The sequence below is a fragment of the Plectropomus leopardus genome, chromosome 14 (assembly GCF_026936395.1).
Source record: "Plectropomus leopardus strain MGB_pleo_1.0 chromosome 14, ASM2693639v1, whole genome shotgun sequence".
Classification (NCBI taxonomy): domain Eukaryota; kingdom Metazoa; phylum Chordata; class Actinopteri; order Perciformes; family Serranidae; genus Plectropomus; species Plectropomus leopardus.
In genome coordinates this window covers 20,399,707-20,426,098 of record NC_142189.1, presented here as the reverse complement: position 1 = coordinate 20,426,098, position 26,392 = coordinate 20,399,707, and the positions used below count along the sequence as shown (strand labels likewise).

General features: G+C 39.2%; 1 protein-coding gene across 5 annotated transcripts; it reads right to left on the bottom strand.

Moving 5' to 3' along the window:
- Positions 1 to 13,520: 13,520 nt before the first annotated feature.
- Positions 13,521 to 25,698, bottom strand: vsx2 (visual system homeobox 2). 5 transcript variants are annotated; one of them, XM_088087729.1, is made up of 6 exons: positions 25,515 to 25,698; positions 21,068 to 21,721; positions 20,595 to 20,679; positions 20,027 to 20,150; positions 15,338 to 15,518; positions 13,521 to 14,549 (listed from the first exon to the last, which is right to left on the bottom strand). In XM_088087729.1, the coding sequence occupies exons 2-6, from the start codon at positions 21,483 to 21,485 to the stop codon at positions 14,167 to 14,169; spliced, it is 1,191 nt and encodes a 396-aa protein (XP_087943855.1). In that variant the 5' UTR covers positions 21,486 to 21,721; positions 25,515 to 25,698; the 3' UTR covers positions 13,521 to 14,166. The 5 variants fall into 5 exon arrangements, with proteins under 5 accessions (XP_087943855.1, XP_087943856.1, XP_087943854.1 ...); XM_088087730.1 differs by having other exon boundaries at positions 21,068 to 21,662; XM_088087728.1 differs by lacking the exon at positions 25,515 to 25,698 and adding an exon at positions 21,993 to 22,649.
- Between the last annotated feature and the right edge of the window lie 694 nt (positions 25,699 to 26,392).

The window sequence follows — 26,392 nt, the reverse complement described above, 5'->3', positions numbered from 1 at the left end:
ATACAGTAACAGTTTCAGTGTATGAAGCAATGCTGTAACAACATCCATCTTTAAAGTCCGGGTAAAGTGATAATGTGAGTTTGTCACATCACAGAAAGACGTTTTATTAAACACCTGACCAAATTTGAATGACCAAAAAAATCGCAAAGTACGTAAAAGAAGGTCTCAAAATCATGAAAAAATGCACAGTATTCTCTGATCTGAAACGTTGGGGGTGTGTCTGCTGGAGGAGCGGAGGCCACGCCCAATCACAGGACTATGCTAATAACGCTTCTCATTTTTATACTGCTACATTGTCAGGGTATAGCTCAAGTGTGTCATTGAGCTATGGTTTTAGGCCCGCCCGAAAAATCTTAAAACAGAAAAATGGTAAAAAAACAATCAACCATCTAAATCCACAATTCAGTACTATATAGTACATGGTCTTTGCAACATGTTCTCAACAATCAGTTTCCAACATTTATAATGTGTTTTGAAACAAACCTCTGATTCACTTTACACGGACTTTAATAGTGTAAGATAATATCCAGTTTATGACCCACACAGTGAGTTGGAACATGAATTCTAGGGTCGATGACGAGGTAATTGAGCTCAACTTAAAGGCTGTCAGGGTCAGTCAGACAACAAAGGTTTAAAACCAGTAAACAAGACGTGGATTGTGTGGTAAGAGACGCCTGTCAGAGCATCATCGACCGCGGAGTGTTTATTGACCGTTTGCTATTGCTGGCACAAGCCTCCGCTGTAACTGGAGTCGCCGTTCACCGTCTTTTGGCATCACTCACTGTCTAGCCTTGAGGTGACTTTACCTGCCAGAGTGTGAGTGTCAGAACAATGGCTGCTCTCTAAAGTCAGGATGTCAGAACAAATTGAGAGCAGCACTTTGTTCCCCTCTAGGATTTGGATGGACCATCATGCACGTCCTGTTGTTTTGCCCCGTCGGCCATGCAATCAGAACACTGGCCCCCGGAGGAGTGGTGTCCCAAACCACTCAACTCGCAGGCAACACTGGTCACATACTGAGCTTAAAAAAGCAGAGGGGAAACTATTCACTGCATCCATATCCCTTATCAGTCACTGCACCGGGACAAACGGAGCAGGTGGCAAGGTAAGCACATTTTACAGGAAAGCTTGCACAGCCTGACCTCTCTTTTATTTGTCTGCTTCCTCTTTTTGCAGCTTCTCTTCAAGCAAGTCTCTAATGCATGAAATGTGCCTCGATGGGGGAGACGGGGGCGAAAGTGCCGCTACCATCAATGGGAGCTGTATGGGGTGCTGAAGTGGGCTCACTCTGTGTGCGAGCGCAGTGCTGCATGTGTTTTCTCTCCCTCAATAGATAGGGAGCTTCACCCACGCCTGCTCGCTCGCTCGCTCGCTCACTCACAGCACCCATAGCTTGCTCAGACCACCAGAAGCAAACTGATTTTATTAGTCATCCACCCCCACGTGGATGAAAAACTTTCCAAGAGGCAGCTGCAGGTTGAAACTGAACTTCTGCAAATATTTCATTATGTACAATAGAAGACTTTTAGTGTGGGCAACACAGTTTTTTGTTTTTACAGGAATATTACTTTGTGTCTAAATATGACCCTCAAATCTAAAATTAACCAAAAGGTTTTTTGGGGGTTTTTTTGAGTTTGACAAAGTCATACCCCGACTTGTCACATCTTGCAAATGACAAAAAAAGGGTTTTGCACAAAAAAACTGAAGTGAGATTTTTTTTTTTTATTTGTTTCTGAAGGAAAACAATGATGAATGGGCTGCAACAAAACGGAAAGAAACTGAGAAGGAGTGGGAGGACAAAAAGACATTAGAGCTGAGTGCTACATTAATAAGGAGCATGATGCTCTTGACTGTTCATGCGACTGAAAGCCATTTTCAGATTCTTATCGTTGCTTTGATGAAATACCTGTCACCACTCTGCTTGTGGACAACAGACGCACAAACAATATCTCCAGTTTGTGCCGTGCCTCTGCAAAAGTGGATTTATTTGAAGTGGTGGCAACAATTACTGTTAAAAAAAGCTGGGAATGCAGACATTGTTTCTATTCATTTTACTGAAATGTTAGAGAAAAAAAATCCTGGAAAACTATCAAAGAATATCCCACTGTGAAAAAGATAGAAAAATTAAGTGTAATTCTCTAAAAGAAGACTCGGTAGACACATTTCAACTCACCACCCGAAACCACAAAGGGAGGACGTGAATGAGGAAACCGTGTCCTAAATTTTCAAGCTGTTGGTGAAATAGCGGTTATCTTGTAAAAGTGGGAAAACCTCTTGGCTCTGTATTGTTTGACTCATGTTAAATCAGAAACACAAAGCTCATTTGGTAGATTACAGACGCTCGCATGCTGTTTGAAGTTCACCCAGAGATCATTTTCCATGCAGGCAGATACATTTAATGTATATTTGATTATTCAAGGGACTCTTTCTGGGTCAACACCAATGACGTCTCTGGCAGTGGATGCGACTAACCTCATGTGGCGCCCTCTGAGGTTTTAACAGTTTACATGCAGATATGAATAGCAATTAGGACATAATTGTACTAAGTCAGCGATTCGGCACACAGGGAGTTTCAGACACTAGTTTTTTAACATATCCAGAGCCAAATCCACAAGCTTTTTACTGCAGCCAGCGTGTTGATTTTATTTTATACACATATTGATTTAATGAACTTGTGACCTTCCTCTTACCCAGTAGGCATGAGCAGGAAATGGATGGAATTCACATAGTTAACAGAGGAGCTTCTTTCTTTTACTAACATTTAAAGGAAAATATATCTGCCTTTGAATGTGGAATCTACTGTGTGGCCTCCAACAAGATTTAATTTTGTGTTTCAACAGTCTATGTCCGCATGCCTTTTGTGAATTGGAAAAATGCTTCCAAGGCGTAATTCTTTACAGCGGAGCAACATGAAAACCCAATCAGTAGAAATGAAATGTCGTTATTGTACGTTTCTGCAAACCAAGGATATATAACATTTTTATGTTTAAATGTTTCAACAATGCTGCGTTTAACGTGTTTAGGCACAAAAAAAAAATACTGATTTTTGTTGTATAAACATGATTTGGCTTAAAACACTTGATGCCACAATCAGAGCTGGAAATGCTGCCAATGTCTCACTAAACAACAACTGCTTTTGCTGTTTGTTGCTCTAAAACTGTGGTCTGCAGAGGTCTACAGCTCCGCAGCATAGGTGTCCATCGCTGCCGGAAATGCCACCTTTGGCATGGTAAAGAAACAACTGTTTTGTTGTTTGTTATTCTTAAACAGAGATCCACAGCTCAGCAGCCGTCTCGCTGATGTACTTTTACTTAGGCTACTACCATTTTATGCTACTTTATACTTCTACTTCATTTATAGAGTGAAATACACTACATTTATTTGACACTTCTCTACCATTGCAGTCCCTTATCCCTTTAAATTCCCTTAGTCTATGAGCTGTTAGCCATGTCACTAATAATAATAGATTCAGATGGTACATTTTAAATAACTATTTATGGTCCAAAAGGGCAAAAACAAAACATGAATACAAATGTTTATAGTTGTTTTTTCTTCTTTCCTCTCCCATTAATCATCTGACAACCTCTCAGAAAAGGTTAAAACCAACTAGCTCCACCTCAACCAGCTAAAACAGGAAAATTCAACTGATGCACCTACATTAAGAGTCGAATAATATAATGTTGTATAATGTAATTTATTATAATATATTATGACCCGGCTCAAATAGCCACAACAAAACGGAGACACACCGAGGCAAAGTTGCACAAAATATATGAATTAATTAATTAAAGACTGTGTGTGTCTGTGTGTGTGTGTGTGTGTGTGTGTGTGTGTGTGTGTGTGGTGCCTACGGAGAAATGCATAAGGGGTGTTTTATAGGTGCATAAAAGAAAAACAAAGAACTAAAGCAACACAAAGAGGTTCAGAGAGCTGCAGCAGCAAAGTGTATGGTCAGCCAGAGACTGAGCTTCAAGCTGCACACGGACTTAAATAACCTGAAACACCCTCGGGGGTTCCCCGTTGCCCTAACAATCACCTGCCTGCAAAGAGAGAGAGCACACAGACAGGTAAGCCACAACACAGAGATGACACTCCAGGGGTCATCACATATGTTTATCAGTCAGAGGGGCCATTTTTATGCTGGATGAGGGCTTTTACTTTTCATACTTTTATATGATGGATGAGATTTTTTGAAGAGGGGTTATATGGACTACTTATCCATTGACCGTATATCACATAACCTATAGATGTTGTCAGTTGGCATGTCCCGAGTTTGACGAAGCAGGCTGGAGTCCGACGTGAAAGCAAAGCTATGTGCTGATGTGAGAGGGTCAACGACAAAACGTATTTTAACCACCTGAAAAAAATCCTTATCATTTTAAGCGTGTCCTGTATTGAGAATATCTTTAACTGCTTTACCTTAATGTCAGACAGTGATTTCTAACTGGGGAATGAAGCTGTTATACTGCTCTCTTCAAAGCCAAACTCCATTGAGAAAAACATTGATTAAACGTTGATGAACTCAGGAGCTGCTGAGCTACCGCCGCCTCGAATACTTTGTTAGCTTGTGTTATTGTGTGACTTTGGTGTTCAAAAGGGTTAGTTCAGACTCACCAAAGTCACACAATAACACAAACTAACTAACTGACTGCCGCAGCAGTAGACCTGCAACTCCTGTGTTCAGTGAGCTAAAATAACTGCTTTTCTCAATAGAGTCTGGTGGCTTTGATTAGGTTAAGTTGGTTAAGGTTAAGTGGTGAAAACACTCTTAATATAGCATACACTTAAACTGATGTTGATTATATTTTTAAGTGGGACTTTTTTAGGTGGCTAAAATCCATTTAGCGGTACATAACTTAGCAACCGGCTTCTCCAAACTGGCAGCGTGCCGACTTGATCTACTGTATGTAATACACTGAATATGGATATAAACTTCATACATCCACACTTTGAAAAATCTAAATTATCCCTTTGAGAATTTTTGGCTCATAATATTTATGTACTTTAAGTAGGATTTTGAATACAGAACTTTTACTTGTAACAAAGTATTTTTATATTGTTTTATTTGAACCTTAAGGTTCCTCCTCCACCACTGCTTAGCTGTAGCAGGACAAATCTGTATTCCCGACAGGTTTGTCATAAGCACTTTTCAGTGTGCATGAGGAAATGAAGATATCCCCACAGCAACTCTGATGTCAGCATCCAGCTCAGTAAACCCCTCTCCCCCCCTCTCTCTCTTTCAACCACCACTTTAATATCAGAGTTAAGCTCATCTTTGAAGCATTTCACACATACATGCTTATCTGCCCTCACACCTTTGTCGCACAGCAACATGCCTCTCTCTGTGGCGCCGGCATTTTGTCAGGACTCTGGAGTGATAAGGACCTCACAGCCTCATACTCCGGCTCCGCTTATCACTCTTGAGCAACAAGGGAGCACCGTCTAGCTGTTCATGTTTCTCTTCTCTCCTTGATAAGTAAAGACTGGACCTCTTTGTTTTGCTCTGAGCGTCCCTTCAAAACTGCCGGCGTGTGCCAGCAGAAACATCTAATGCAGCTCTGAGATAAGGCTCAGGGAGATGTGATGGTTTTTAATTGCAACCTGAGTACCTGACACTTCACGAGGAGGGGAGATGTCAGTTTCTGAGGCGCGAGATAAGAGGAGAAATAAAAGCAAGTGAGATCATATTAACGTAAACAGAGTCTAACACAGTTTACATCCGCTAGCGTTGGCATCCAAAGCTGCCCACAGATGGCCCGGCTCGAGCAGTGCCGGCTGGAGGGCAGCTGCAGTGGATGGCCGCTGGTGTTGTGCCACACATCATAAATCTTTCTTGGACAAGCAGTCAAATCCAACTTCAAGAGATAACCAATATCCATTACGAGAAAAGGCGGCAGCAACACAGAGAAGTCTCGCTCTATCAAGCTGAGCAGAGACAGCAAAGGTTATCCGGGGACAGTGAACTCCCACCACGCTGTTGTAATCCCTTTAACCTCATAATCCTGACAACAAAGAGCTTTCAGATTCATTCATTTTGGGGATTAAATGAAAGAAATTGCATATGGTTTTTTTTAGGTTTTTTTTAGGTATTGGCTTGAACAGTTTTGGACATCCAGTGTCAAGACATGTGGTTTGATTTTGCAGCTGTAATGATAAAACAAAATGCCAACAGGTCGGCAGGTGAATTAAAAGGCTGTTTACTTTTCGTTATGTAACTCCCTTGTTTCTCCTCCTGCTGTAGTCAGACTTTAATCTATCATAATGAAAGCACAGACTCAATAAGCCACAGACACCAACAGCAGACTTCAATCAGCTGCCTCATCAAAAGGATTGCGGGGCTAAATTAGCATTATCGTTACACAAATAAAGCACTAATATCCCGAACATACTCTGAATACTGATTTCAGTCAGTTTGAAGTACTGAGGCAGTGATTCAGTGAAGGGTAAAAAGAGAGCTGGTTGGCTCTGTGTGATGATCAAACCCTTTGGATGGCTTTAGGGGGGAAAAAAATGAACCTTGGAGATGAAATCAGCCCCCAGCCAGGACAGATCATTTAGCCACAGTATCAATCCCGCCTCCATTAACCCGCAGCAGACAGCCTCATCACTGGGAGCATCAGAGGAGCAACAAGAGATGAGAATATTGATCAAGATATCAGATCGTGTCTGATTGTGATAGAACGCTTTTTCTCTCCAGCTTGACAGATATGAATCAAACATCGACATGTACATGATGTTTCACCAGGTTTTTCACATATTGGCTGTTTTACAGAAAAGATGTGATTGTGAACTTGTGATTTCGTTCACGTTATTTACAAACGGTTCTGATTTTGAATAAAGTTCAACACTGCCCCCGTGTGGAGAAAATTACACACTACACCTACGAGGTAAAATGAAACTGAATCTCATGTTTTATTATTATACACACATTGGTGGCAAATTAATTTCTAGATCACCTGCATAAAAGGACCTGAAGACAAACAATGTGCTGTCAGAATTAACATCATGAATTAAGCACTTGCGAATGCATGCAGGTATGCATAAATGTATGTGAATATGTAGCTATGTTTGTAAATATACTGAAAGTAATGCATGTTTGGCTGTGTGTATAAACATGCACATGTGCATCTTCACACACACCATAGTCTCCATCAGTGGTGCTCAACTAGGGGCCCAACCCCTGGGGTCCTTGAGGGAGTACAAGGAGGTCCTCAGAAAAATGAGGCCTTGTTGAGTTTTGCAGTTGAATTCATTGTAGAGAGCCAATGGTCCATTGCAGCGTCGTGATAGGGGAGCGATTCTTTTCACATTATCAGTTCCTTCCAGTTGATACCTATAATTGCATCAAACATTTCGAGTTTTGATACTTTTTGCAAAGTACGGCATTAGTTTGACACTCTGTTGACCAACATATTCTGAGGGGCAAGTTGCAGACGTCCCAGTTACATCCACAGCCTTGAGCTGCAATCATGTGATATCAGAATTATCTGAGAAATATATTTTTTTCTGATTTGTCTCCTATTCTGTTGCTCTGAGCAATAAGATATAACACATCATCTTCATGGTGTCCCTGTTGTTTTCACATTGCGCTTAAAAGCTCATGAACACACCAAAGTTGGAAAGCACATGAATGCACCATTAGCCTTTGCTGGTGTAGGTCTCGATTCCAGTCTGATTCGATTGCTTCTTGTCCACTATAGTATGAGCAGTACCCGACGATAACAGCAAGTGGGCAAAGTCAGGGATTCATGAGCACTCAGAAGTTTGACAGGCTGACCCTGCACGTACTGAATAGTAAAATGAGTTTTAAAAGATTAATTTGTTCATTTTTGACCGTCACTATTGCAGAGGGGGCGAGGACCGGAAGTTGCCCCTCATACAGCCTGTGCAGAGTATGTGAAGATACAACACAGATCCAAGGGGAAACTTACTGAGACCAGCAGAACGGAGAGAAATGTGCAGCACCATGGACACTGCCATGGATTTATCATTAAAGGGGAACTTCACCCAATTTTTCAAAATTCATACGTGCTATTTGAATGGTGTAAGACAGTCCAAAAATATTAATAAGAATGCACAACTCTCACCAAAATCCAACAAGTAGAGCGCTAAAACACAAATGTGTAATGTCATACAACAGTCATGTCCAAAGTCCAGCCTGGGGGCCAACTGTGAGCTTCAGACCAAATTTTAACAGTCCTTGGCTTGTCTTTCTAAATACTTTATAATAAACACAATGTTGGTTAATCAAGCCAGATCACGTTGCATTTATTTTCATTTACCTCACTATGGCAGGACAACCATAGTTTGTAAACGTGCACCAGCTCAAAACTACAAACTAACTAATGTGTTGTCCTAAACCATCAGTAAACTAAAATTTTCAGCATACCATGCTTATTAAGACAAAAAGCAAATGTTTACTATTGAAATTGTAATGTGTTTTTAACATGATGCCACCGTCAGGGTCAGGGTCAGTTGCAACATCTGACTTCATTTATTCAGATAAATATTGTGAATGATATGTCCTATGTAGTCATGTTAAAATGGTATGGTTAACTAGGAGACAAATGCAGGTTTTATATATAAACATTTGGTTGGAGTAGTCCAAATAGTCTGAGTAACTGAGAAAAAGCAAAAAAAAAAAAAAGAAGTGTTGCAACCGTCCCCAGTCTCGCCTACCTCAACTTACACCAAAACACAACCAACACGTGACAACAAACTACAAGCAGCACGCGGCCTCCTGCCAAATAACCCAGCAGACACCGCGGCCTGCAACAAACAACACCATTTTTTGAAAAAGGACAGATATTCAGCATCCGTAAAGCCTGTGTCATCACAAATAATGAATATGGAACAACTCACCGGTGATGTTTTCATCCAGCAGCCGTCAGTTTGACAAAAATGACACGTAATCCACTGTAGCGTTCATGACATGTCCAAATGTGTCCTCTCTTTGTCTCTGCGTCTCAAACTTTGGTGCGACAGACTTAACGATACTTTTCTCATTTTAGCCAACACACTGTACACGGTTTAAACCTGTAATACATCCATGGTTTAAACGCTGAACACTATGCATCCACCCTCACTTTACTTCCGGTCCATCGGTACCCCGATTAAGTTCGCTTCCGAATCGTAGTTTCCGATTCGGCAGTTAACCCTTTGAAACCTGAGCAAACTGGTTTGATTTGTTTCAAAAACACAGGTACAAGGAAACAAGCAACTTAACAAGACGTGGCCCAGACTCAACATCTTTACCTGCTGTTTCCATTGTCAAGAATTTAATTGTCAGGCTAAAAAAAATTAAAAAAAAAAGAAGTATATTAACCAAACGTAAAACATCTTCAATCTAATATATAAACAATTTTTTAAAAAATAATTAATTAATTAATATATTTTAATTTTTTGTTACCATTATAAGATAGCTCAGTGTAGGCTATAAATTAATATTAACTATTTTAAAATTCAGTTGTTCATGATGACAGGTAGATTTATCAATTATATCGTTGTAGGGAAAAACAGTATAGTAAAAATTGATTTCAAAAGTAAATTAGTTAAGTGCAATTCGAGAGCAACTCATACTCCATTTGCTGAGGAGTATCATGCGATATGATCAAAAGCTCCAGAATAGCTATTAATGGACCAGGTTATAAGATTGTTTTGTCAGCTAGATATAGGCCTAGTTTAATTTTGTTTCTTAACCCAGCAGTGGTAATACTGCATATGTGAAATTTAAAAAAGTAGAATATAAATTCAATTGTATAGAGACACACTGGACAACAAAAATGATGCATAAGTAATCATAAGTAATATTTTCTAAATATCTGTCATTTAATTTCTTTTTTCTTTTCAAATGATTGAGCTCTAACAACAGCTATATGATTCTGAAACATGGATTTTCACTGTACTGATCTGTCTCTGCAGCAGAGGGCAGAGCAACACCACATTTCAGTGCTCTTCAGTTTAACTACATCTTGTGTTAGATCTCAACTCAACACGCAACTGGAGCCAAGAGTCTTCCCAAAATGATCGGCATGCACTTAATCTCACCAATGAACTCGTATCGCTCACAAGCCCATCAAAAAGAAATTGAATGTTAATGTTGCATTAGTGGAAATCTTCCCATAAACCTCCCTCTGATCTCACTTTGCATGGATTGAGCTGATCTTATGATGGTCTTCAATGAGCAGCCTGTCCATCATAAGGGATACTGTGAATTACCTCCTCATATCCAACGTAAACAGCTTGATCTTCGGCAAATCTGATCTATCATCGCCTTCTATTGCACTCTCAGAGGATTAAATAGCTTTGCACTTTAGAGGAATAATCCTCACTCTGGATATGTCTTGGCCTCAATAACTGAATTGGGTTGAGGGTCTGTGGAGGTGAGGGATCGCTCTATTGCAAATCATTTCACTCGCTCTGCCCCAAATGGGTATTAGGTTCTGAGAGAATTCCACCTTAAAAGATGTGCAAAATAATATTTCTTGTGATGCTTGTTGCTTAAAATGTGTTCAACTTCCCTTAAATTTACGACCAAACCAAAATGTTCTAACATGTGTGAGTTTAACAATTTGTTTGGAGGTACTTCTCTCAGAAAAGTCATTACAAGTTATCAATTTTTAAGTTTTAATAAGGTTTTGGTATAGTTGAGGGCCAGAAGGTCAGGTTCAGGTAAGTTCACCGTTGTGTAAGCTGCTCTATGAAGCCGTGATTTGCGTTTAAATGCTAATATCAGCAAGCTAACATGCTTACAGTGAGCATGCCAACAAACGGACGTATAGAAGGTAATATCTGCAATTTTAATCATGTAAGTTTAGCATGATAGCAGTGGTGTACGGGCAATTGATGAGGAGGATGTACAGGATAAATAGGTAGGATATCAATTAGGAACTGTGTACACTCTTCTACTCAAATGACCTTTTGGCTGATTGGTGGTTATACTGTAAACAGCCACAAAAAGAGCTGGGTATATGCCATATAGGCTACCTGTGTGTTGGTATGCTTACATTTGCTAAATAGCACTAAATATAGCAGAGACTGTCATTAATTTTGATGATATTTGGTCATAAACTTAAGTCCCCTATACAGGACTAATGTAAATTTTGACCTGATTATGACACCATATAAAAAGTTAAGGGGTGACAAAAGTTATTACAATTCATCCTCCCGGCACCATGAATGTCTTTGCAAAATTTCATGGTGGACAAACCAACATCGCCATCCACATTCATGTTGCTATCATGGCTAAAAACTGACAATCATTTTTATATCTATCATTGGTGATATGGGAAATGCAAATTATATAGTGCAGCTGCAAAGTGTTAAAACAAGAAAGCAAAAAAGATTAACCTTTAAAGGTCTAATGTGAATGATTTAGAAGCATCTAATGGTAGAAATGGTATATAATATACATAACTATGGCACCGCCATGTTGTTTCTACAGGGCTGAAAAATGATCAAACCAAAAACACCGGCTCTAGATAGGACCATTTGTGTTTTTGCTAAGCAGCAACCTCTTGGATACAAATTTGCGAATTCTAGGATGGTCAAACAACGGCCTGCCTTACGCTGCCTCACCATGCCTCTGATTGGCTTACCCTGACATTCTTACCCTAACTCTTACCAATCCCACCCCTCTTGCCTAAATTTAACCAATCCAACCAATGAAGGCAACAAAGACTAGCCACTCATAGGAAGAGTAGGCCATTCCTTCAACACAACGGCAACACAGAAGGACCAAAAAGCAAGCAGTTCCTCCATTGGCCCTTTGAGGCTGGCTCCAAACAGAATAAATCCCTTTACAGCTGATAAAAACATGTTTACAGCCCGGCACAAAAACAGTTTTGGTCTCTATAGCTAATTTCAACATTCATGATGATTGTACGGGGCTGAAATTTTATGTTACCCATTTACATTTTATTAAGTTTTCTAATTAATAAATATAATTATATATATAATTCCGCATAAATAATGATGGGCCACTTTGAGTAACAGGCTGTTTGCCGATCACGTCCCCAGCTTCTTAGTCAGATCCAAGCCTCACTCCTCCACAGCATCAGCCTCTCATTCAGATAGCCTGTGGTCACTTCTGGCTCAAAAAAAACTCAAGATGGCGATGGCTGAAATGCCAAACTCGGCGCCATATTTCCCTTACATGCTTAGCACAAGTTTCAGTTCAGCAACCTCAACACTAGATGCCACTAAGTCCTACATACTGAATCTTTGTCAGATCAAGGAGCATGTTCTGTAGCTGATTTTTTGTTCCGACCTCAAAATAAAACTATTCAAGTGTTGTTGTTTTTTTTATTATTGAACAAAGATTCAAGAAAGTAAAACTATCCCACTGGCAACAGAAAGATGTTGGGCTGTCATGTTTGACAATATTCTAAATTCTTGAAAACTTTAGAATTTAAAATTGTGTGGATGTGAACATTTTGATTTTTTTGCAGACATTGGATTTTAATCTTCATACCCCATGACAAAATGTCATTGACGTCCAAATGACGTTGGCAAGAGATGTTTGGAAGACATTTGGTTACACAACAAAACAACTTGATATAAACAAAACAATGTCATGTGTCAACAGTATTCTACGATAAATTGGTGTGTTTATTAGACATCCTGACATTGAATTTTGGTCACCAGACATCGAAGCCTAAGTTCTACCAAACATCAGCATCTAACAACTAAACTGGTGGCCAGCTGGACAAAAGCTAAAACAAAACTTTCTTAATGTTGCAGCATAAGCTTCAAATCTCACCTCTCTTTACTTCTAGCGTTATTTACATGGACAAGCATCTTCCTGAATCTACATTTCAAAATTCACCAGTCAATACAACTCCCACTCTCATTCTGTCATCATTTGAAACTACTCCGACACTCTCCAGTCCATTTCCCAGCCATCATTAATTATTGTGTGTATACTTATCTCTGTCAACAATGTAATTAGCAACCTTTTCCCCATCCGGTGACATTATGGTTCCAATCTGAGGGCCATTCAGTGCGTAGACATGCAGCAGCATACTGATAATAGTCATCCCTTGCCCTTTGAAATTGCTCTCCATTTAATTGGACGAGAACTCAATTGTTCAACTCATTAGGAAGCCCCATTATCTAACTGAGGATGAAGTGTAAAATGTGATATGGATTACGGCTAATGCAGACACATAGACGTGTTGTAATGCTGAGTTCAAGTGGCCCGATACAAAGTTTTACAGGGAAAATGAAGATTGGCAACAAATGAAGCTGTTAGTATTTAGATAAGAGGATGAAACAGCTTGAGAGTCGGCTCGTAATAGCATCTATTAAGACTTGAAATCTGGCTGAGGTCATCGTACTTCGGGGGGGTTGCTTTCACTCTGTCCCAAAAGCACTGGTCCCCGAGTTTAATCTGAAATTGAAGGCTCTCAACTGCGACGGATTATAGGGGCTAACCCAAGCATGGAGCCGTGGACTGTGTCCTAATGAGCCCGGCCAGCAGAGCATCAAGTGACAACAAGTACTCCAACAAGGAGGGGCGACTTAGACCATTTATGTGAAAGGAAAGTGGAATAAATAGACACAAAAAAGCCACATTTAATAAAAGATGATTTCTATTTTATGCTTTGAGTTATACATATTTCGAAACGAAAAACACAAACATTTTTTTTAAGACTACAAGAAAACATGTCGAGTTGTGCCTTAGTGAGAGAGATTAATATATCAAGTATATACAGCGTGATGTAGGACAACAATTACTTTCTGTCGGTGGGATTATTTCAAATGTCACCATTTAGTAACTGTACAAGCAACATTAAAACGAATGCCGAGAATGAAATGACTGCTCAGGGGTCATTGGTAGTCCTAATTAACATGATAGAACTGTTATACTGGATAAATCTGACTCATCTGGCTCTATATATAACTGAGGGATCTATATACATCAATATTAACACTTTAATCCCACTCAGCTGAGTCTTCTCTACAATGCATAAGCAACAACGACTGCAGGTTTGGAAGTTAATCAGAAAAAGTGCATGTTGCATCTTCTGTGCAGCAGTGACAGCCAGATGAGTTTTCTTCTTAAAGAAGTCCAGATGCAGACCAGTTTTTAGAGATGTGGGATGTTGGGTAAGTGCAGCCAGCCCACTGCACTTACTCATGAGAGTAACAGTCAAAAGAAAGTCTCTACGGACTTTTCTCTTCCTCTGCTGGACTCTGCAGGGGATCTCCGGCTTTCTCCTCGGCTGCCTGTCTCTCCTGTTTGCCCTCCAGCAGTCTGTCATGAGAAACCGTCCCCAGCACTTTGGCACTGTGCTCCTGTGCCTTGGCCCTGAGTGCAGCAATGCTGTTCTCTCTCAGTTCCTCTTTAGAAATGGTGGACTTGCCCTCTGACCTCTTATCCTCTGCCTCAGCTTCTTCCGCCCTCTGAGAGCTCGGCTGCTGGGCCACGTCACACTGTCCTTTGGGCGGGGGGACCACTGCCTCCGTGGACTTTTTGTGCATCCCTGCAAAGAGTTGCGGGTATTCAGATTTAGAATAGCGTCTGTTGATCGGTAAGCCATCTTGGACTGAAAATAGCAAGCAAAAATAGTACTGGTTTAGAATATAATGTTTGAATGGATGATGGTGTGCAGGATGAGAATGGTTTATGTCATGGAAAGTCTGTACCATGTTCTCTTTATTTAGTTTCTTTGTTTTAACTCATGAAAACCTGAGCAACTTGGTTAATTTTCTTTAAAAAACATGGGGAGAAGGAAACAAGCAACTTCACAAGATATGGTCCAAAAGTTGGCAATAAATTAGTAAAAAAGTTACAAGAAAATTGCCTGAAAATATGCGAAATAAAGTAAAAAAAACCAACAAAAATATTCCCTTTAAAAGTGCTTAAAATAGAAAGTATTTATTGTATACCTTTTTTTCTATAACATGTTTTCAAATATAAAATTAGAATTAAAGTTATAATTGCATCCAAATTTTGGATGATAATCTCGTCATCCTAATACTTGTGGGATGTAATTTTCTCCTACACTTTTACATTCCTTTATATTATTTTTACATTTTCACATTTTCTTGCAACTTGTCAGTTAGTCATTGCCTTTTTCCCCATTTTATGAAAAAGAAATCAAACCAATTTATTCAGGTTTGAAAGGGTCTGACAGCTTGTGAAAGGCATTTGAAAACAGCACAAAAAAACTGATGTCGACACAGGTTTCAAAGGGTTAAAGGGTCAGGCTTAACTAAACAGAGCATTTACCATCAGTGTCTGCAGATCTCTCTCCAAACCTATTAAAACAATCACGACGGCGTGAGACAGTGACGCTGAATGTATGAGGGGACAGAAAGACCTCAGCCTCACCGAGCAGCCACGGGGCGCAGGACTCCATGATGCCGTCCTTGGCAGACTTGAGGATGGACTCAGGCAGGGGGATGGAGTGTCTCACCATGGCGCCGTACAGCCCATACTCTGCCATCACGGTGCTGCGACCCCAGCATTTCTCCCTCTTCCTCCACTTGGCTCTGCGGTTCTGAAACCATACCTGTGACAAAAGGACAAAACACAGATTTATTATAGTCACCAGAAACTTTACCACCAAATAAGACAAATACGTCCAGTTTTCCAGTCAGAAAAATATGTATTGGATCACTGGAACACAGATTAGTTTGGCTACAGAATTTAAAGGTTCATTGTGTAGGATTTAGGGGAATTTATTGGAAGAAACTGTGTATAACAAATAGAACTACATTTTCATCAGTTTCTAATCATCTGAAACTAAGATTTGTTGTGTTTTCGTCACCATAGAATGAGCTGTTTATATCTTCATATAAAGTCCGCCATTTTCTTTCTACAGTAGCCCGAAATGGACAAACCAACACTTGACAACACTGGCCAGTAATGTTTTCTCATTTTCAGCCACCATAATTCTCCTGCACGCTTGGCACACACCGTCAGTTCTGTAAAACCACACCGCTAGACGCCACTAAATCCTACACACTGCACCTTTAAGACAAAATTTGGTGCCATTTTTAAAAATACGTTTTTGGCTCGGCTCTGTGATGATTACTGTAAAAAAAAAAAAAATAGCTGAGATGGAAGATAAGCTGATTTTCTTAAGGGCTGCAAAAAATCCAATTGCAGTGTGCAATTTTCATCTCCTTATGTGCAAGATGTAGCTACTGGTAACACTTTATAGCAATGTCTGATAATGCACTTGACATAGGTTTTGGCTTAATTAATAAACAATAAATATTTTTTGATGCTTTATAAATCAGCTTTAAGACCATATTCCGGGCTGTTAGGTTGTAAAAAATCGATGCCGCTGCTTTTTCTCCTTTCTATTAGGACTTTGGTCCATATCCTCTGCAGCTGTCTTCATTATTGATGACTAATACCATTTACACCCGCAGACATGATGATGTAGTGTTACTTTCTCTGGGCTTAGAGTTCCACTGGTCCCCCTCATTATTTACACTCATACAGAGAATAATCTGCAAAAGACCTGAAACTTGAACACAATTGATTATGAATGATTGTGAATGTTTTAACTATATCTACACCACAGCATTTATTATCCTGTATTTTTACTTTGAGCTGTTTCATGTTGTTATAATTGTTTGTTGTTTTGGAAATGTCATTTCTGTTGGTTATCTGTTTATTTTAACTTATTTTAAATTTGCTTAATATTTTTTATGTCTTTGTTCATGCCCTACATAACTGAAAATAAGGGTCTCCCTCAGTTAGTTTCCCAGGTCTTAAACAAAGGTTTGAATGAATGAATGAATGGATATTTATAACATAAACACACAAAAAATCCACTAGAATGCAAGATATTAGGTGTTTGATGTCCAAAATTTTCTGGTAGAGGACACTAAACCCCATGACCACCTCAGTGTTTATTTATGTATAATGTACATGTATGTGTGCATTATAAGGGATATTTCACAACCTGGAAACCCAGAGGCTGTAATTAACGGCTTCTGATCTGCAACACTTAACTATTTATTTTTCTAGCCTACATGAAAAGTATTAGTATGTACAAGTATGTATTTCAAAAATGGACAATCTTTAGTCCATTGGTGCATTTGGGGGAATGCAAGAGACAAGTGTCCCTAAATATATAAGACATCTGCAATAAAAACATGAAGCTAGCATAGGGCTTTTACATTTGCAAAATTGAAGACATTCACACCATAAATTAGTGCTGAAAAAAAGAAAAATTGGTGCATAAAACCTAAGGAAATTAAGAGTTTGATGTCCGAAATCTTCTGTTGGAGGACTCAACACCAGACAACCCAGAACCTGATATTTAGGGCATCTCCTGTAAAATCTGGAGTGATTTTACCAATAAATAAATAAATAAATGAAAAAATAAATAATTCTAGGAATCTGATTGCCTTGAACATTTTTTAGTGAATATACCTATTTATTTTAATTTATGTTAACTTTATATTATTTATTGTTAAGTTCACATATAACGTAGTTATATTTTCTTACTTTTGTTGAGTTGTTGCAACTTAAAAAAATACAAGTTAAATCAAAACAATCTTTTAAAGTTTTGGCAACTTCAGTAAACCAAATTTACTGTGATATATAAACATGTTAACAAAAAAAGAAAGATCTTGCAGATCTCCTCACTTCATCATTACCAAAATCCTCTTTGTCATGATTTAGTCAGATTAACTGGGTTTACTGAAGGCACAAACACTAAGAAAAAACAAGGTACTTTTACTTAGCATTTTTAAATTGAAACAACTTCACAGAATTAAGATAATAGGGCTCAATTTCAAGTAAACTTAACAATTAGATGTAAGTAAACAAAAAATTATATTTATAGTTCTATTTAGACCTACTTTCCTTTTTAAAGGCAATAGGTTTCTAAGACTATTTTAAGTAAGAGTTAACTTGTTAGATTTTACAGTGTAAGTACCAGACTATGTAATTTATTTATTAATCATGCCAACTATTTATTGCTTGTTCATGAAAACTCAAGTTTCAGCATTTATCTTAAATAAACCCATTTGTGAATCTCTGCTGTGATTCAGAGTAAGTTAAGATAAGGACTGCACCGTGTGGATTGAGTGCATTGATTTCCCATAAGCTGCTGGCTACAGGTGTGAAGGATCTCTGGCTCCTGTCAGGGCTGATCTCCAGCTACCTGTGGCCGCATTATAGATGCTTTGACACATCATGACACTTCACTCGGCCACGGCCAAGAAAATGCTTAAAGCTCTGCAGGCTATCTGTCAGCTCAGAGAGAGAAGGGCCAAATTGATGGTATAGGAAAACACAGGACTGTTAAACACCCTGCTTAGGCCCCTCTGTGAGGAGAGGCGATTCAAGCGAGGGGACAGATATTAAATTGAAAACGATCAAACCGTTTTCATGCTTTTTTTCCCCTCCTCTCCTCTCTGGTAATTCTGATGATAACCCTTATTTCATACAAGATACTTTTTTTCATGAGAAATTGCTTCTGTGCCCCTCAAAAGAAGCCAGTGTGGAAGCAGCGCGGAGGAGTGACCCAGGGGCACGCCGAGGCTGATTGAAAAATAAGTTAATTTCAGGCCCAATCGATGGCGGGCAGGCGGGCAAATATCACGGGAAATTAAACTACCGGGACTCGGGGGAGCAGCGCTATTGACCCGTGCTAATAAATTCAATGTAGTTATTTCATTTGAACTCCCTGCGTCTCTCCAGCAGCCAGCCAGCCAGCCTCACGAGCTCGTCTGATTTAACTAATTACCCTCAATGAGAAAATTGGGTGTTAATTTTATTTAGGATGGGAGCTTATTTATTTATTTATTTATTTCCCGTTTTATTATTTATTCGCGGCTGTACTGTTGCAGCCGCGTAATGAGAATGAGATTAAAAGGCGCCCCGGCAGATGGATGGTCCAGGTCACACTGCAATCTTCTTCCGCCTTGATAGCTTGATTAGGTCGTTAGTGGCTCCTTCTGCGAGAACAAATTGTTTCACATCCAACTGCGCCTGATGAGAGATTATCTGTGCTGGCGAGGAATGCTGGAGAGAGGAGAGGAGAGCGCGCTTTGTGCAGACAGGCATCGATTTACGGGGGCGCACTCAGCCCATCTCCTCTTAAACACGAGAGCAGCGTGAGAGGCAGCTGGCGGCCCGCGCGCACACATTACAGCTGGCTGTTTGCACTGATGGGACAGTGAAAGATTACAGGTGAATATTCATGAGGCAGAGAATAATATTTGCCTTAGAATAGTCACAAAAGTCGATTGGAAATCAAATAATTCTGTTTTAAAGACAATATTGCTTATTACAAGAATAGTTTATGATATGTGCTTTGCAGTGTGCAGTCGGTCTAAAGAAATATAAATATATCGCATCTTTTGAATACAATTAAATTAGCGAGAAAATATGCGTTCGTTTTATTATAAGCCTATAAGTGCGTTTATCTGGCATTGATTAACAAGGAATTCTATGCATAGATTTTGCAGGGAGCATATGAAAATATGGATCAAATTATTATTATTTTTTGAATAATAATAACAATAACAATAATAACAATAATAATAACAATGATAATAATAATAATAATAGGACTATTTCAATATTTCACAATTTGCACCATGAGAAAAAATAAAATCAGTTTTTATGTAATCAGAGTGAGTCAATAGGCCTATGTCTTTTTTTCTACTCAAAATTAGCAATTTTGCAGGAAAATCTGGTTAACAGTAGTGCATTAAAACACCTTGATGTATCTAGGAATTGAGACATTTAAAATGTATCTTCATTCATCAGAGTTAAATTGACCCATAAAGACTGTAGCCTATTTCATTCCTATAGACTCAATATAATGAAAATAAACTTAAATAAATTTAACACATAACGTGACACGATAGACAAAACTATCTATGCAAAAATAATTACAATAACAATAATTTAATAAAATTACACTAATGAATAAATTAGCAGCATAGTCCATGTTCAGACATCGACAAGAACAAATTTTCGATTGAATAGTGCGAAGTAAAGTATTACCGTAAAAACACATGGTGCCAAAATAGAACATAGGCCTACCTGTATCCTGTCTTCAGGCAGCTCTGTTTTCATGGCCAGCATCTCTCGTGCATAAACATCCGGGTAGTGCGCTTCATTGAAGGCCTTTTCCAGCTCCTCCAACTGATATGAGGTGAAAATGGTCCTGTATGTGGACACGGGTTATCATTTAAATAGGTGGATATAATGGACATGTCCTGCAGATGTCAATCTGATTTTAATGTAAGGTAAAATGACACGGGACATAATTCTTTAAATAAAAGCCAATTTTGATAAACGAAATCTTTCATGTATAACATGTACATGGGTGTAAAAATGTATCAAACCAAACAGGATAAGCTTTACCTTTCTGAATGACAGAAAAAAACAAGCGATTTGTGGCCAATTTGTGGTCAGTTCTGATCAGTAATTAAGTTCATTATGAGGCTATAATAAGACCTTCAAAAGAACAATTAGCATTGCGCGCTGATTTTGTAAATGATCAGTCCTTACTGTATTAGGGGGTAAGAAAGTCGTGTGAATTTCTGCTTATTTACCATCTCCAAAAATTCATTATATTAACCATTATTAACCAGAAATCATCACTAACCGGTGGCGTCTTTTCTTGCGTTTCTTGCTCTGACTTACTGATGACTTTGAGAGTTTTCGTTCATTTGAAGACAAATCATCTGAGTCTGGATTAAAAAAAAATGAGAAGAAAGCATTAGATAACATCTAACATCATCTAACATCGAAAAGCGCGTTTTGGAATTTTCAGAATAAATGTAATTAATATATTGACCCTGGCACAACACTACTATTTTTTTAGGCCCTCACATTTTTTTTATTATTTAATTTAAAATCATGCAACAGACACAGTGATAATAGAATTATTATTTATAATCAAAATATAACAAAAATAGATTGCTTATAATACGACTGATAGGCTAATAACAATGCAATAAAATTAATAACAATACAATTTTAAAAAGGTACATGCACAATTGCTCAGGTTGGATATATGCAAAATTTCTGTAGCAGTGACATCAGTATTTATGAATATTTATTATAAAGTGAGATCACCTGAGCTGGCAGACTGGCTGGTGTCCAGCGGCCCTCCGGACCTGCTGTGAGGCTGCAGGTGAACGTCTTGTGCGTCCGACAGCACCGTCTCCAAAAACGCTGGTTGTCTGTAAAACGACGGAATTCCACCAGAGCCGATTAATCCCATCCCGACGCCCACCCCCATCCCGGCGGGGCTCAGCAAGGACCTAGCGGCAATCAGGTGCGCCCCGGCCGGCAGCGAGCTCAGCGGGCTCCTCGGGGCCGCGGACGGCTCCTTGTTCAGCCCCAGTATCTCCTGGATGCCAAAGCCGGTGCACCTGGGCGGCGGATGGGTCGCGCTGCTCTTCGGCTGGTGGCTTCCTCCATTTGCACCCAGAGAGGTTTTCTCCGACAGATTTAAACTTTCCGAAAGCACAGAGCCCTGTTTCCCCGTCATGGTTTGTCTACGTAAAAGGCCTATTTTCTTATTATACCGTCTCACAGGATGGTCCCCAGTGCATGATCCTCTGTGTAACACACAAGAGTCCTTTAGAAAACGGTCCTTTTATCCAACAGGTCCATCCCAACAAGAGGCAGGACGCAGCAGCCAATCAGCTGCAAGGATTCTGGATTCCTGTGGATCATGGATGCATTATACGCCCTCTCGGATACATATCTGCATTTTCCTCAGGACTATATGAATAAACGAGGAAGGGATTTAGGTTACAGAAAGAAAGGAGGGAACAAAACCACTATGTTCAAAGCTGCAGGATGCACGAAAAAGGCCGAGAATTAAATCATTATGATAACAGGAAGGAATATGACAAAATTAGGAATATCAAAACTAAAATATTATCACGCTGGAACCATTGCAAACTCACTGCAGATTTTTAATTACTCACATCATTTTTTTCGTTAGGGTGTAAGGCCTAATTAAATCGTCCAATTCACACCCCTTACTTACCTTTCAAATGCTGCAAAATTACCTCAATCTGCAGGAATAAATCTGCATGTATTGCTTTTCGCGGAATGGTTTTAACACACACACATGCACACACACAGAGGCAGCTATGATCTCTCTGCTCAACCACTGGCTCACACGAATGGATAATTGATCTCCAGATGCTATGGGAAACTCATCACACGCAAATCAAAGGCCCTCCCCAAAAAAACGACAGCTGGACGATATGGACCCTCTCTGCTGCTGTTACTCGGTCCTGCACTGCGCTAATCCCACAGCAGCAGCAGCAGAGCAGACTACAGAGCAGATTAAATCACTGGGACGCTTCCCCAGCAGAGAGAGGAAATGATACAGAATATGGGACACAAGTGTAATAAATAATTATCTGGCCTGTTATTAATTATTATCTTATGTTATTAAAATGTATATGACCATCACGCTGAATATTGGCTAATTATGGCTGAAGCAGGCCTAAATTTTAACCTCAATGAAATTATGGCAGAACTTTTGTGTCGGGAAATTCAGATAAGATAAAATAGCCTTTTTTATCCCATTGTCACAGAGGGGAAATTTTGCTTGGGAAATATTGGAAAATTTTCATTTGGGGACAATAGAGTATATTTTATCTTAATTACCTGACACCAAAATTCTGCCATAACTTAATTTAATGTTTTTACATGACTTTCCTATACCAGCCAAAAGCCCTTATTTATAAACCATATTGCTTTAATGATTTTTTTTTAACACAATAAGGTCAGTAGACTTTTTATAACAAACAGTTGTTTTCTGGCATACTTGCAAAAACAAATAAGAAGAAAAAACATACTTATTATGGGTCATGGGATTATTTTAATAACATTAATAAGAGTAAAGATGCAGATAAAAGATGTATTTCCCTCTTGGTGTTTTAGTGTTAGTCAAATGACGAAAGTGTTGAGCATTTAAAGAGAGAATATGCTCATTATCATCGTTTTAAATTTTATTTGTGCCAAAATCAAATCTCAAGGAATGACATGAATATATGCTGTTTTCCCAAATTTTTTATGGTATGTTTTTGTGCTTATTACACTAACATAATTTCTTTTGAAAGTCATTTGAACAATTGTAAAAATAATTTATCAATTTTGTGCATATATGTTTCAAGTTTGTATAGATTTCCTCTCAATAGTGTGTGTGTGTGTGTGTGTGTGTGTGTGTGTGTGTGTGTGTGTGTGTGTGTGTGTGTGTGTGTGTGTGAGGGGGGTGGGGGGCCAATGAAATGGGGGGTTAAGTGTCTTCAACCAGTAAATTATTAATTAATGCTCCAACGGGAGGGGGTCCTTGAAAAGCAAGCCTTGAAAAGTTTGGATTTGTTTGCTATTTATTTTTAAGTAGTATCCTAACTAAACTAAAATTGCCTAAATAAGTATAAAGACTGAACTTTTTAATTATATAAATAGCATCGCTGAGGCCCCTCTCCCCACCACTTTATTCCGCCCCTGCTCTCGGGTTTGTAATTTTGTAAGTGTTTATGCTGCTGGAGCACCAAAGTAGTCAAATCTTTCCAAAAAAGGGAAATTGGGGTTTTTTAAAAAAAAAAGTAAAGGGAAAGACTTTGTTCCAAAAAAAAAGAAAAGAAAGAAAAGAACTCAAAAGGTGCTTGAGAGAAACATGGATTAAGAGAGAAAGGCGGGGACCCACAGAGACCGCTGACACTTTAGGCCCAGAATTCAGTGCTACGACCCTGAATGCACATGTTCTAAATATCGAGGGAAACATGTCTCCTGTGTCTCCACCTCCGACAATATGGCTTCCAAAAGATTTACTATGCATACAGGGCTTGTATGGGCATCTTCAAGTTGACAATGCATTAATAATGCAATGTTTTAAAATTATAAATAAAGACATGCATCATGTCAATGAGGAAGCAAAACAAGAAAATGCTCATACACGGCTGTTGCATCAATCTACAGAGTGCACAATATAACTAATGTAACCCAAAACTACACAAATTGTGACTTAAGGCACACAGAGCCTGAACAGATCCGCCCAGCAAAGTCATATTTTATATCAAACAGTGTGAAACGAGCTGCTGATTAAGAAGGAGAAAAATATTGCTGCTGCAATTAGTGGCTGGCCAGTTGAAACTAATTAGGGCCTATTTAGTGGAAATTCTATTAATGAAGAAATCAATGTTATTAGGATATGCTAATGACACATCAGCCTGTTGGGATCAAGTCATTTATTAACACAGAAGGGTGTGAGTCAGGATGACCCGTGAATTACAGGCAAGTTACTGCCCACTCTCACTCCATCATCACTTCTGCTGCAATCCATACAGGCTGTTTTTTGTTTGTTTGTTGATGGTGAAACACTTCTCCTCTCTGTGTGGCTTTTAATAATCCATCTCCTATGAAAATGGCTGCACGCTGATTTACATGCAGAAGAGAAGCTGCCTAATAAGGCTCTAGATTAAGGGAAGATTTAGTTCAGCCATTCGTGTAGATTGGGTTGCCCATCAAAGACCTGCAGGATCTGACGGCTGCAGATTAAAAAGCAAACAGCTGTTGGAAATTTTTTGTTTATCTGCCCCCCACCCCCCACCCCCCTCAACCCCACATCCTTTCTCTGCTTCCTCCTGTTTCTAAACATTTTTTGGCTCCTAGCGTAATATTATAGGAACAAAGTGTTCTCAAACTGTTAAAAAATGATGTTAACAGATATGAATAAGCAACGATATCAAGCCTATAACCTTCAAACAGGTGTATCTCTGCAGCAGGTCAAACAGTGATAAGCAGCAAGCAGAAAACCGCCCACTATAATGAATATCACATCCTGCTTACTGCTAAAGCTCGAAATGCATTTGTGATAATGAAACAACTTTTTTTTCTTTGCAGGAAGGTCACAGCAGCACAGCTGAATGCATTAAGTGATCCGCAACAGATAGATTTGGCACATGGGAATCATTTCTCAACATATGAACTTCTATTCATACAACACATCTCCTTTTTTTTATTGGGTTGACCAAAGTGGTGTAAAACTCTTCATCTGCTTTCCAAGACTAACAGATTGCTTGCAAATGTTTCCCCTCACATATAAAGCTCTTATGCAAAAGAGGGTGGTGTGATTCTGTTTGTAGTGCTGAATCTCTGCTGCTGAAACAGGGTGCAGGACAACTTGATGACAGCACACATGTAGAGCCGAGTCAGGGGAAAAACTAAAGCACAGCCAGGGCCTCTGGCAGGGCGTGATGTGATGCGAAGCCCCCCCCCCCCAAAGACTTTGCAAGCCCCGCAGCTTTCTCATGGCTCCTCCACAATGGCATGTTTGGTAGCTGCCCGTCGGCATTGCTTAATTAGGCGAGGAGTTGATTAATTTGCACTAATTGACAGCTAATTTAAGGACTCAGGGCACATCGAATTGGCACAGAGGCTATGTGAGGTCAAGGCAACGCACTGCGGAAGGATGGACAAATGGATGGACTGATAGACGAACTCAGATTTTTTTTCTCCCTCCATATGGATGACCAGCTCTGCGGGGACTTACCCGTTTCTTGAAAAGGCTGTGTGGCTGGTGGGAGGCTGCGGGTGACAGGCAGCCACCAGTGCGTGCACCATATTGAGGATGTCAGGTCGTTTACCACGTCAGCGCTCAGCAGACTGAACGGTCGTCAAGTCAGCATCAACAAGTGCACCTTTTCAACCAGTCCCAATCACAACAGGTCACCTCCGGTACACCTGATGTTCACAAAAAATACATTTTAAACATTTCACTTTCTTTAAAGAGTCTATATGCTGCAGTTAGTTAGTATGTAAATATTAACTTGGATTTGGAGGTATTTGTACTTCACTTAAGTACCTTTCTAAGTCAGTACTCAGTACTCCATGACAGGCTACTATACACTATTATAGTTTTAACGGTAGCCTATATAAAAGCTCTGCCTCAACCAGCTACAACAGTTAAAAAGTACTTAAACATGCATTAGTAACAATCAAATGATAGCCTAAAATATATAATAGGTGGCCTACTATAACACTACGAGGCCAATTTTCCTGCAGAATTGGATACATTTAGCTAAAAATCCACTTTATTAACATTTTAAATGCAGGACTTTCACTTGGAGTATTTTTACAGTGTGGTATTACTTTTACTTACATATGCATCTTAACACATTCAGAGCCCAGTTACAACACACAAAAAATATTGTAATGGTGGATTTATACTCTAAATGCACTCCAATATCAGACACTTAATGCTTTTTTCCTGTCCGTTCCAATGGTTGAAGCATTTAAACGCAGAAACCACTTGATAGTAAAAAAGACAAATGGTCAAAAGATCTTAACAGACCCTTTATAAAAACCAAAAAAGTAATGTTATTTATTGTTCATGAATGATTAACCCATATCATATCAGTGAATAAAGTG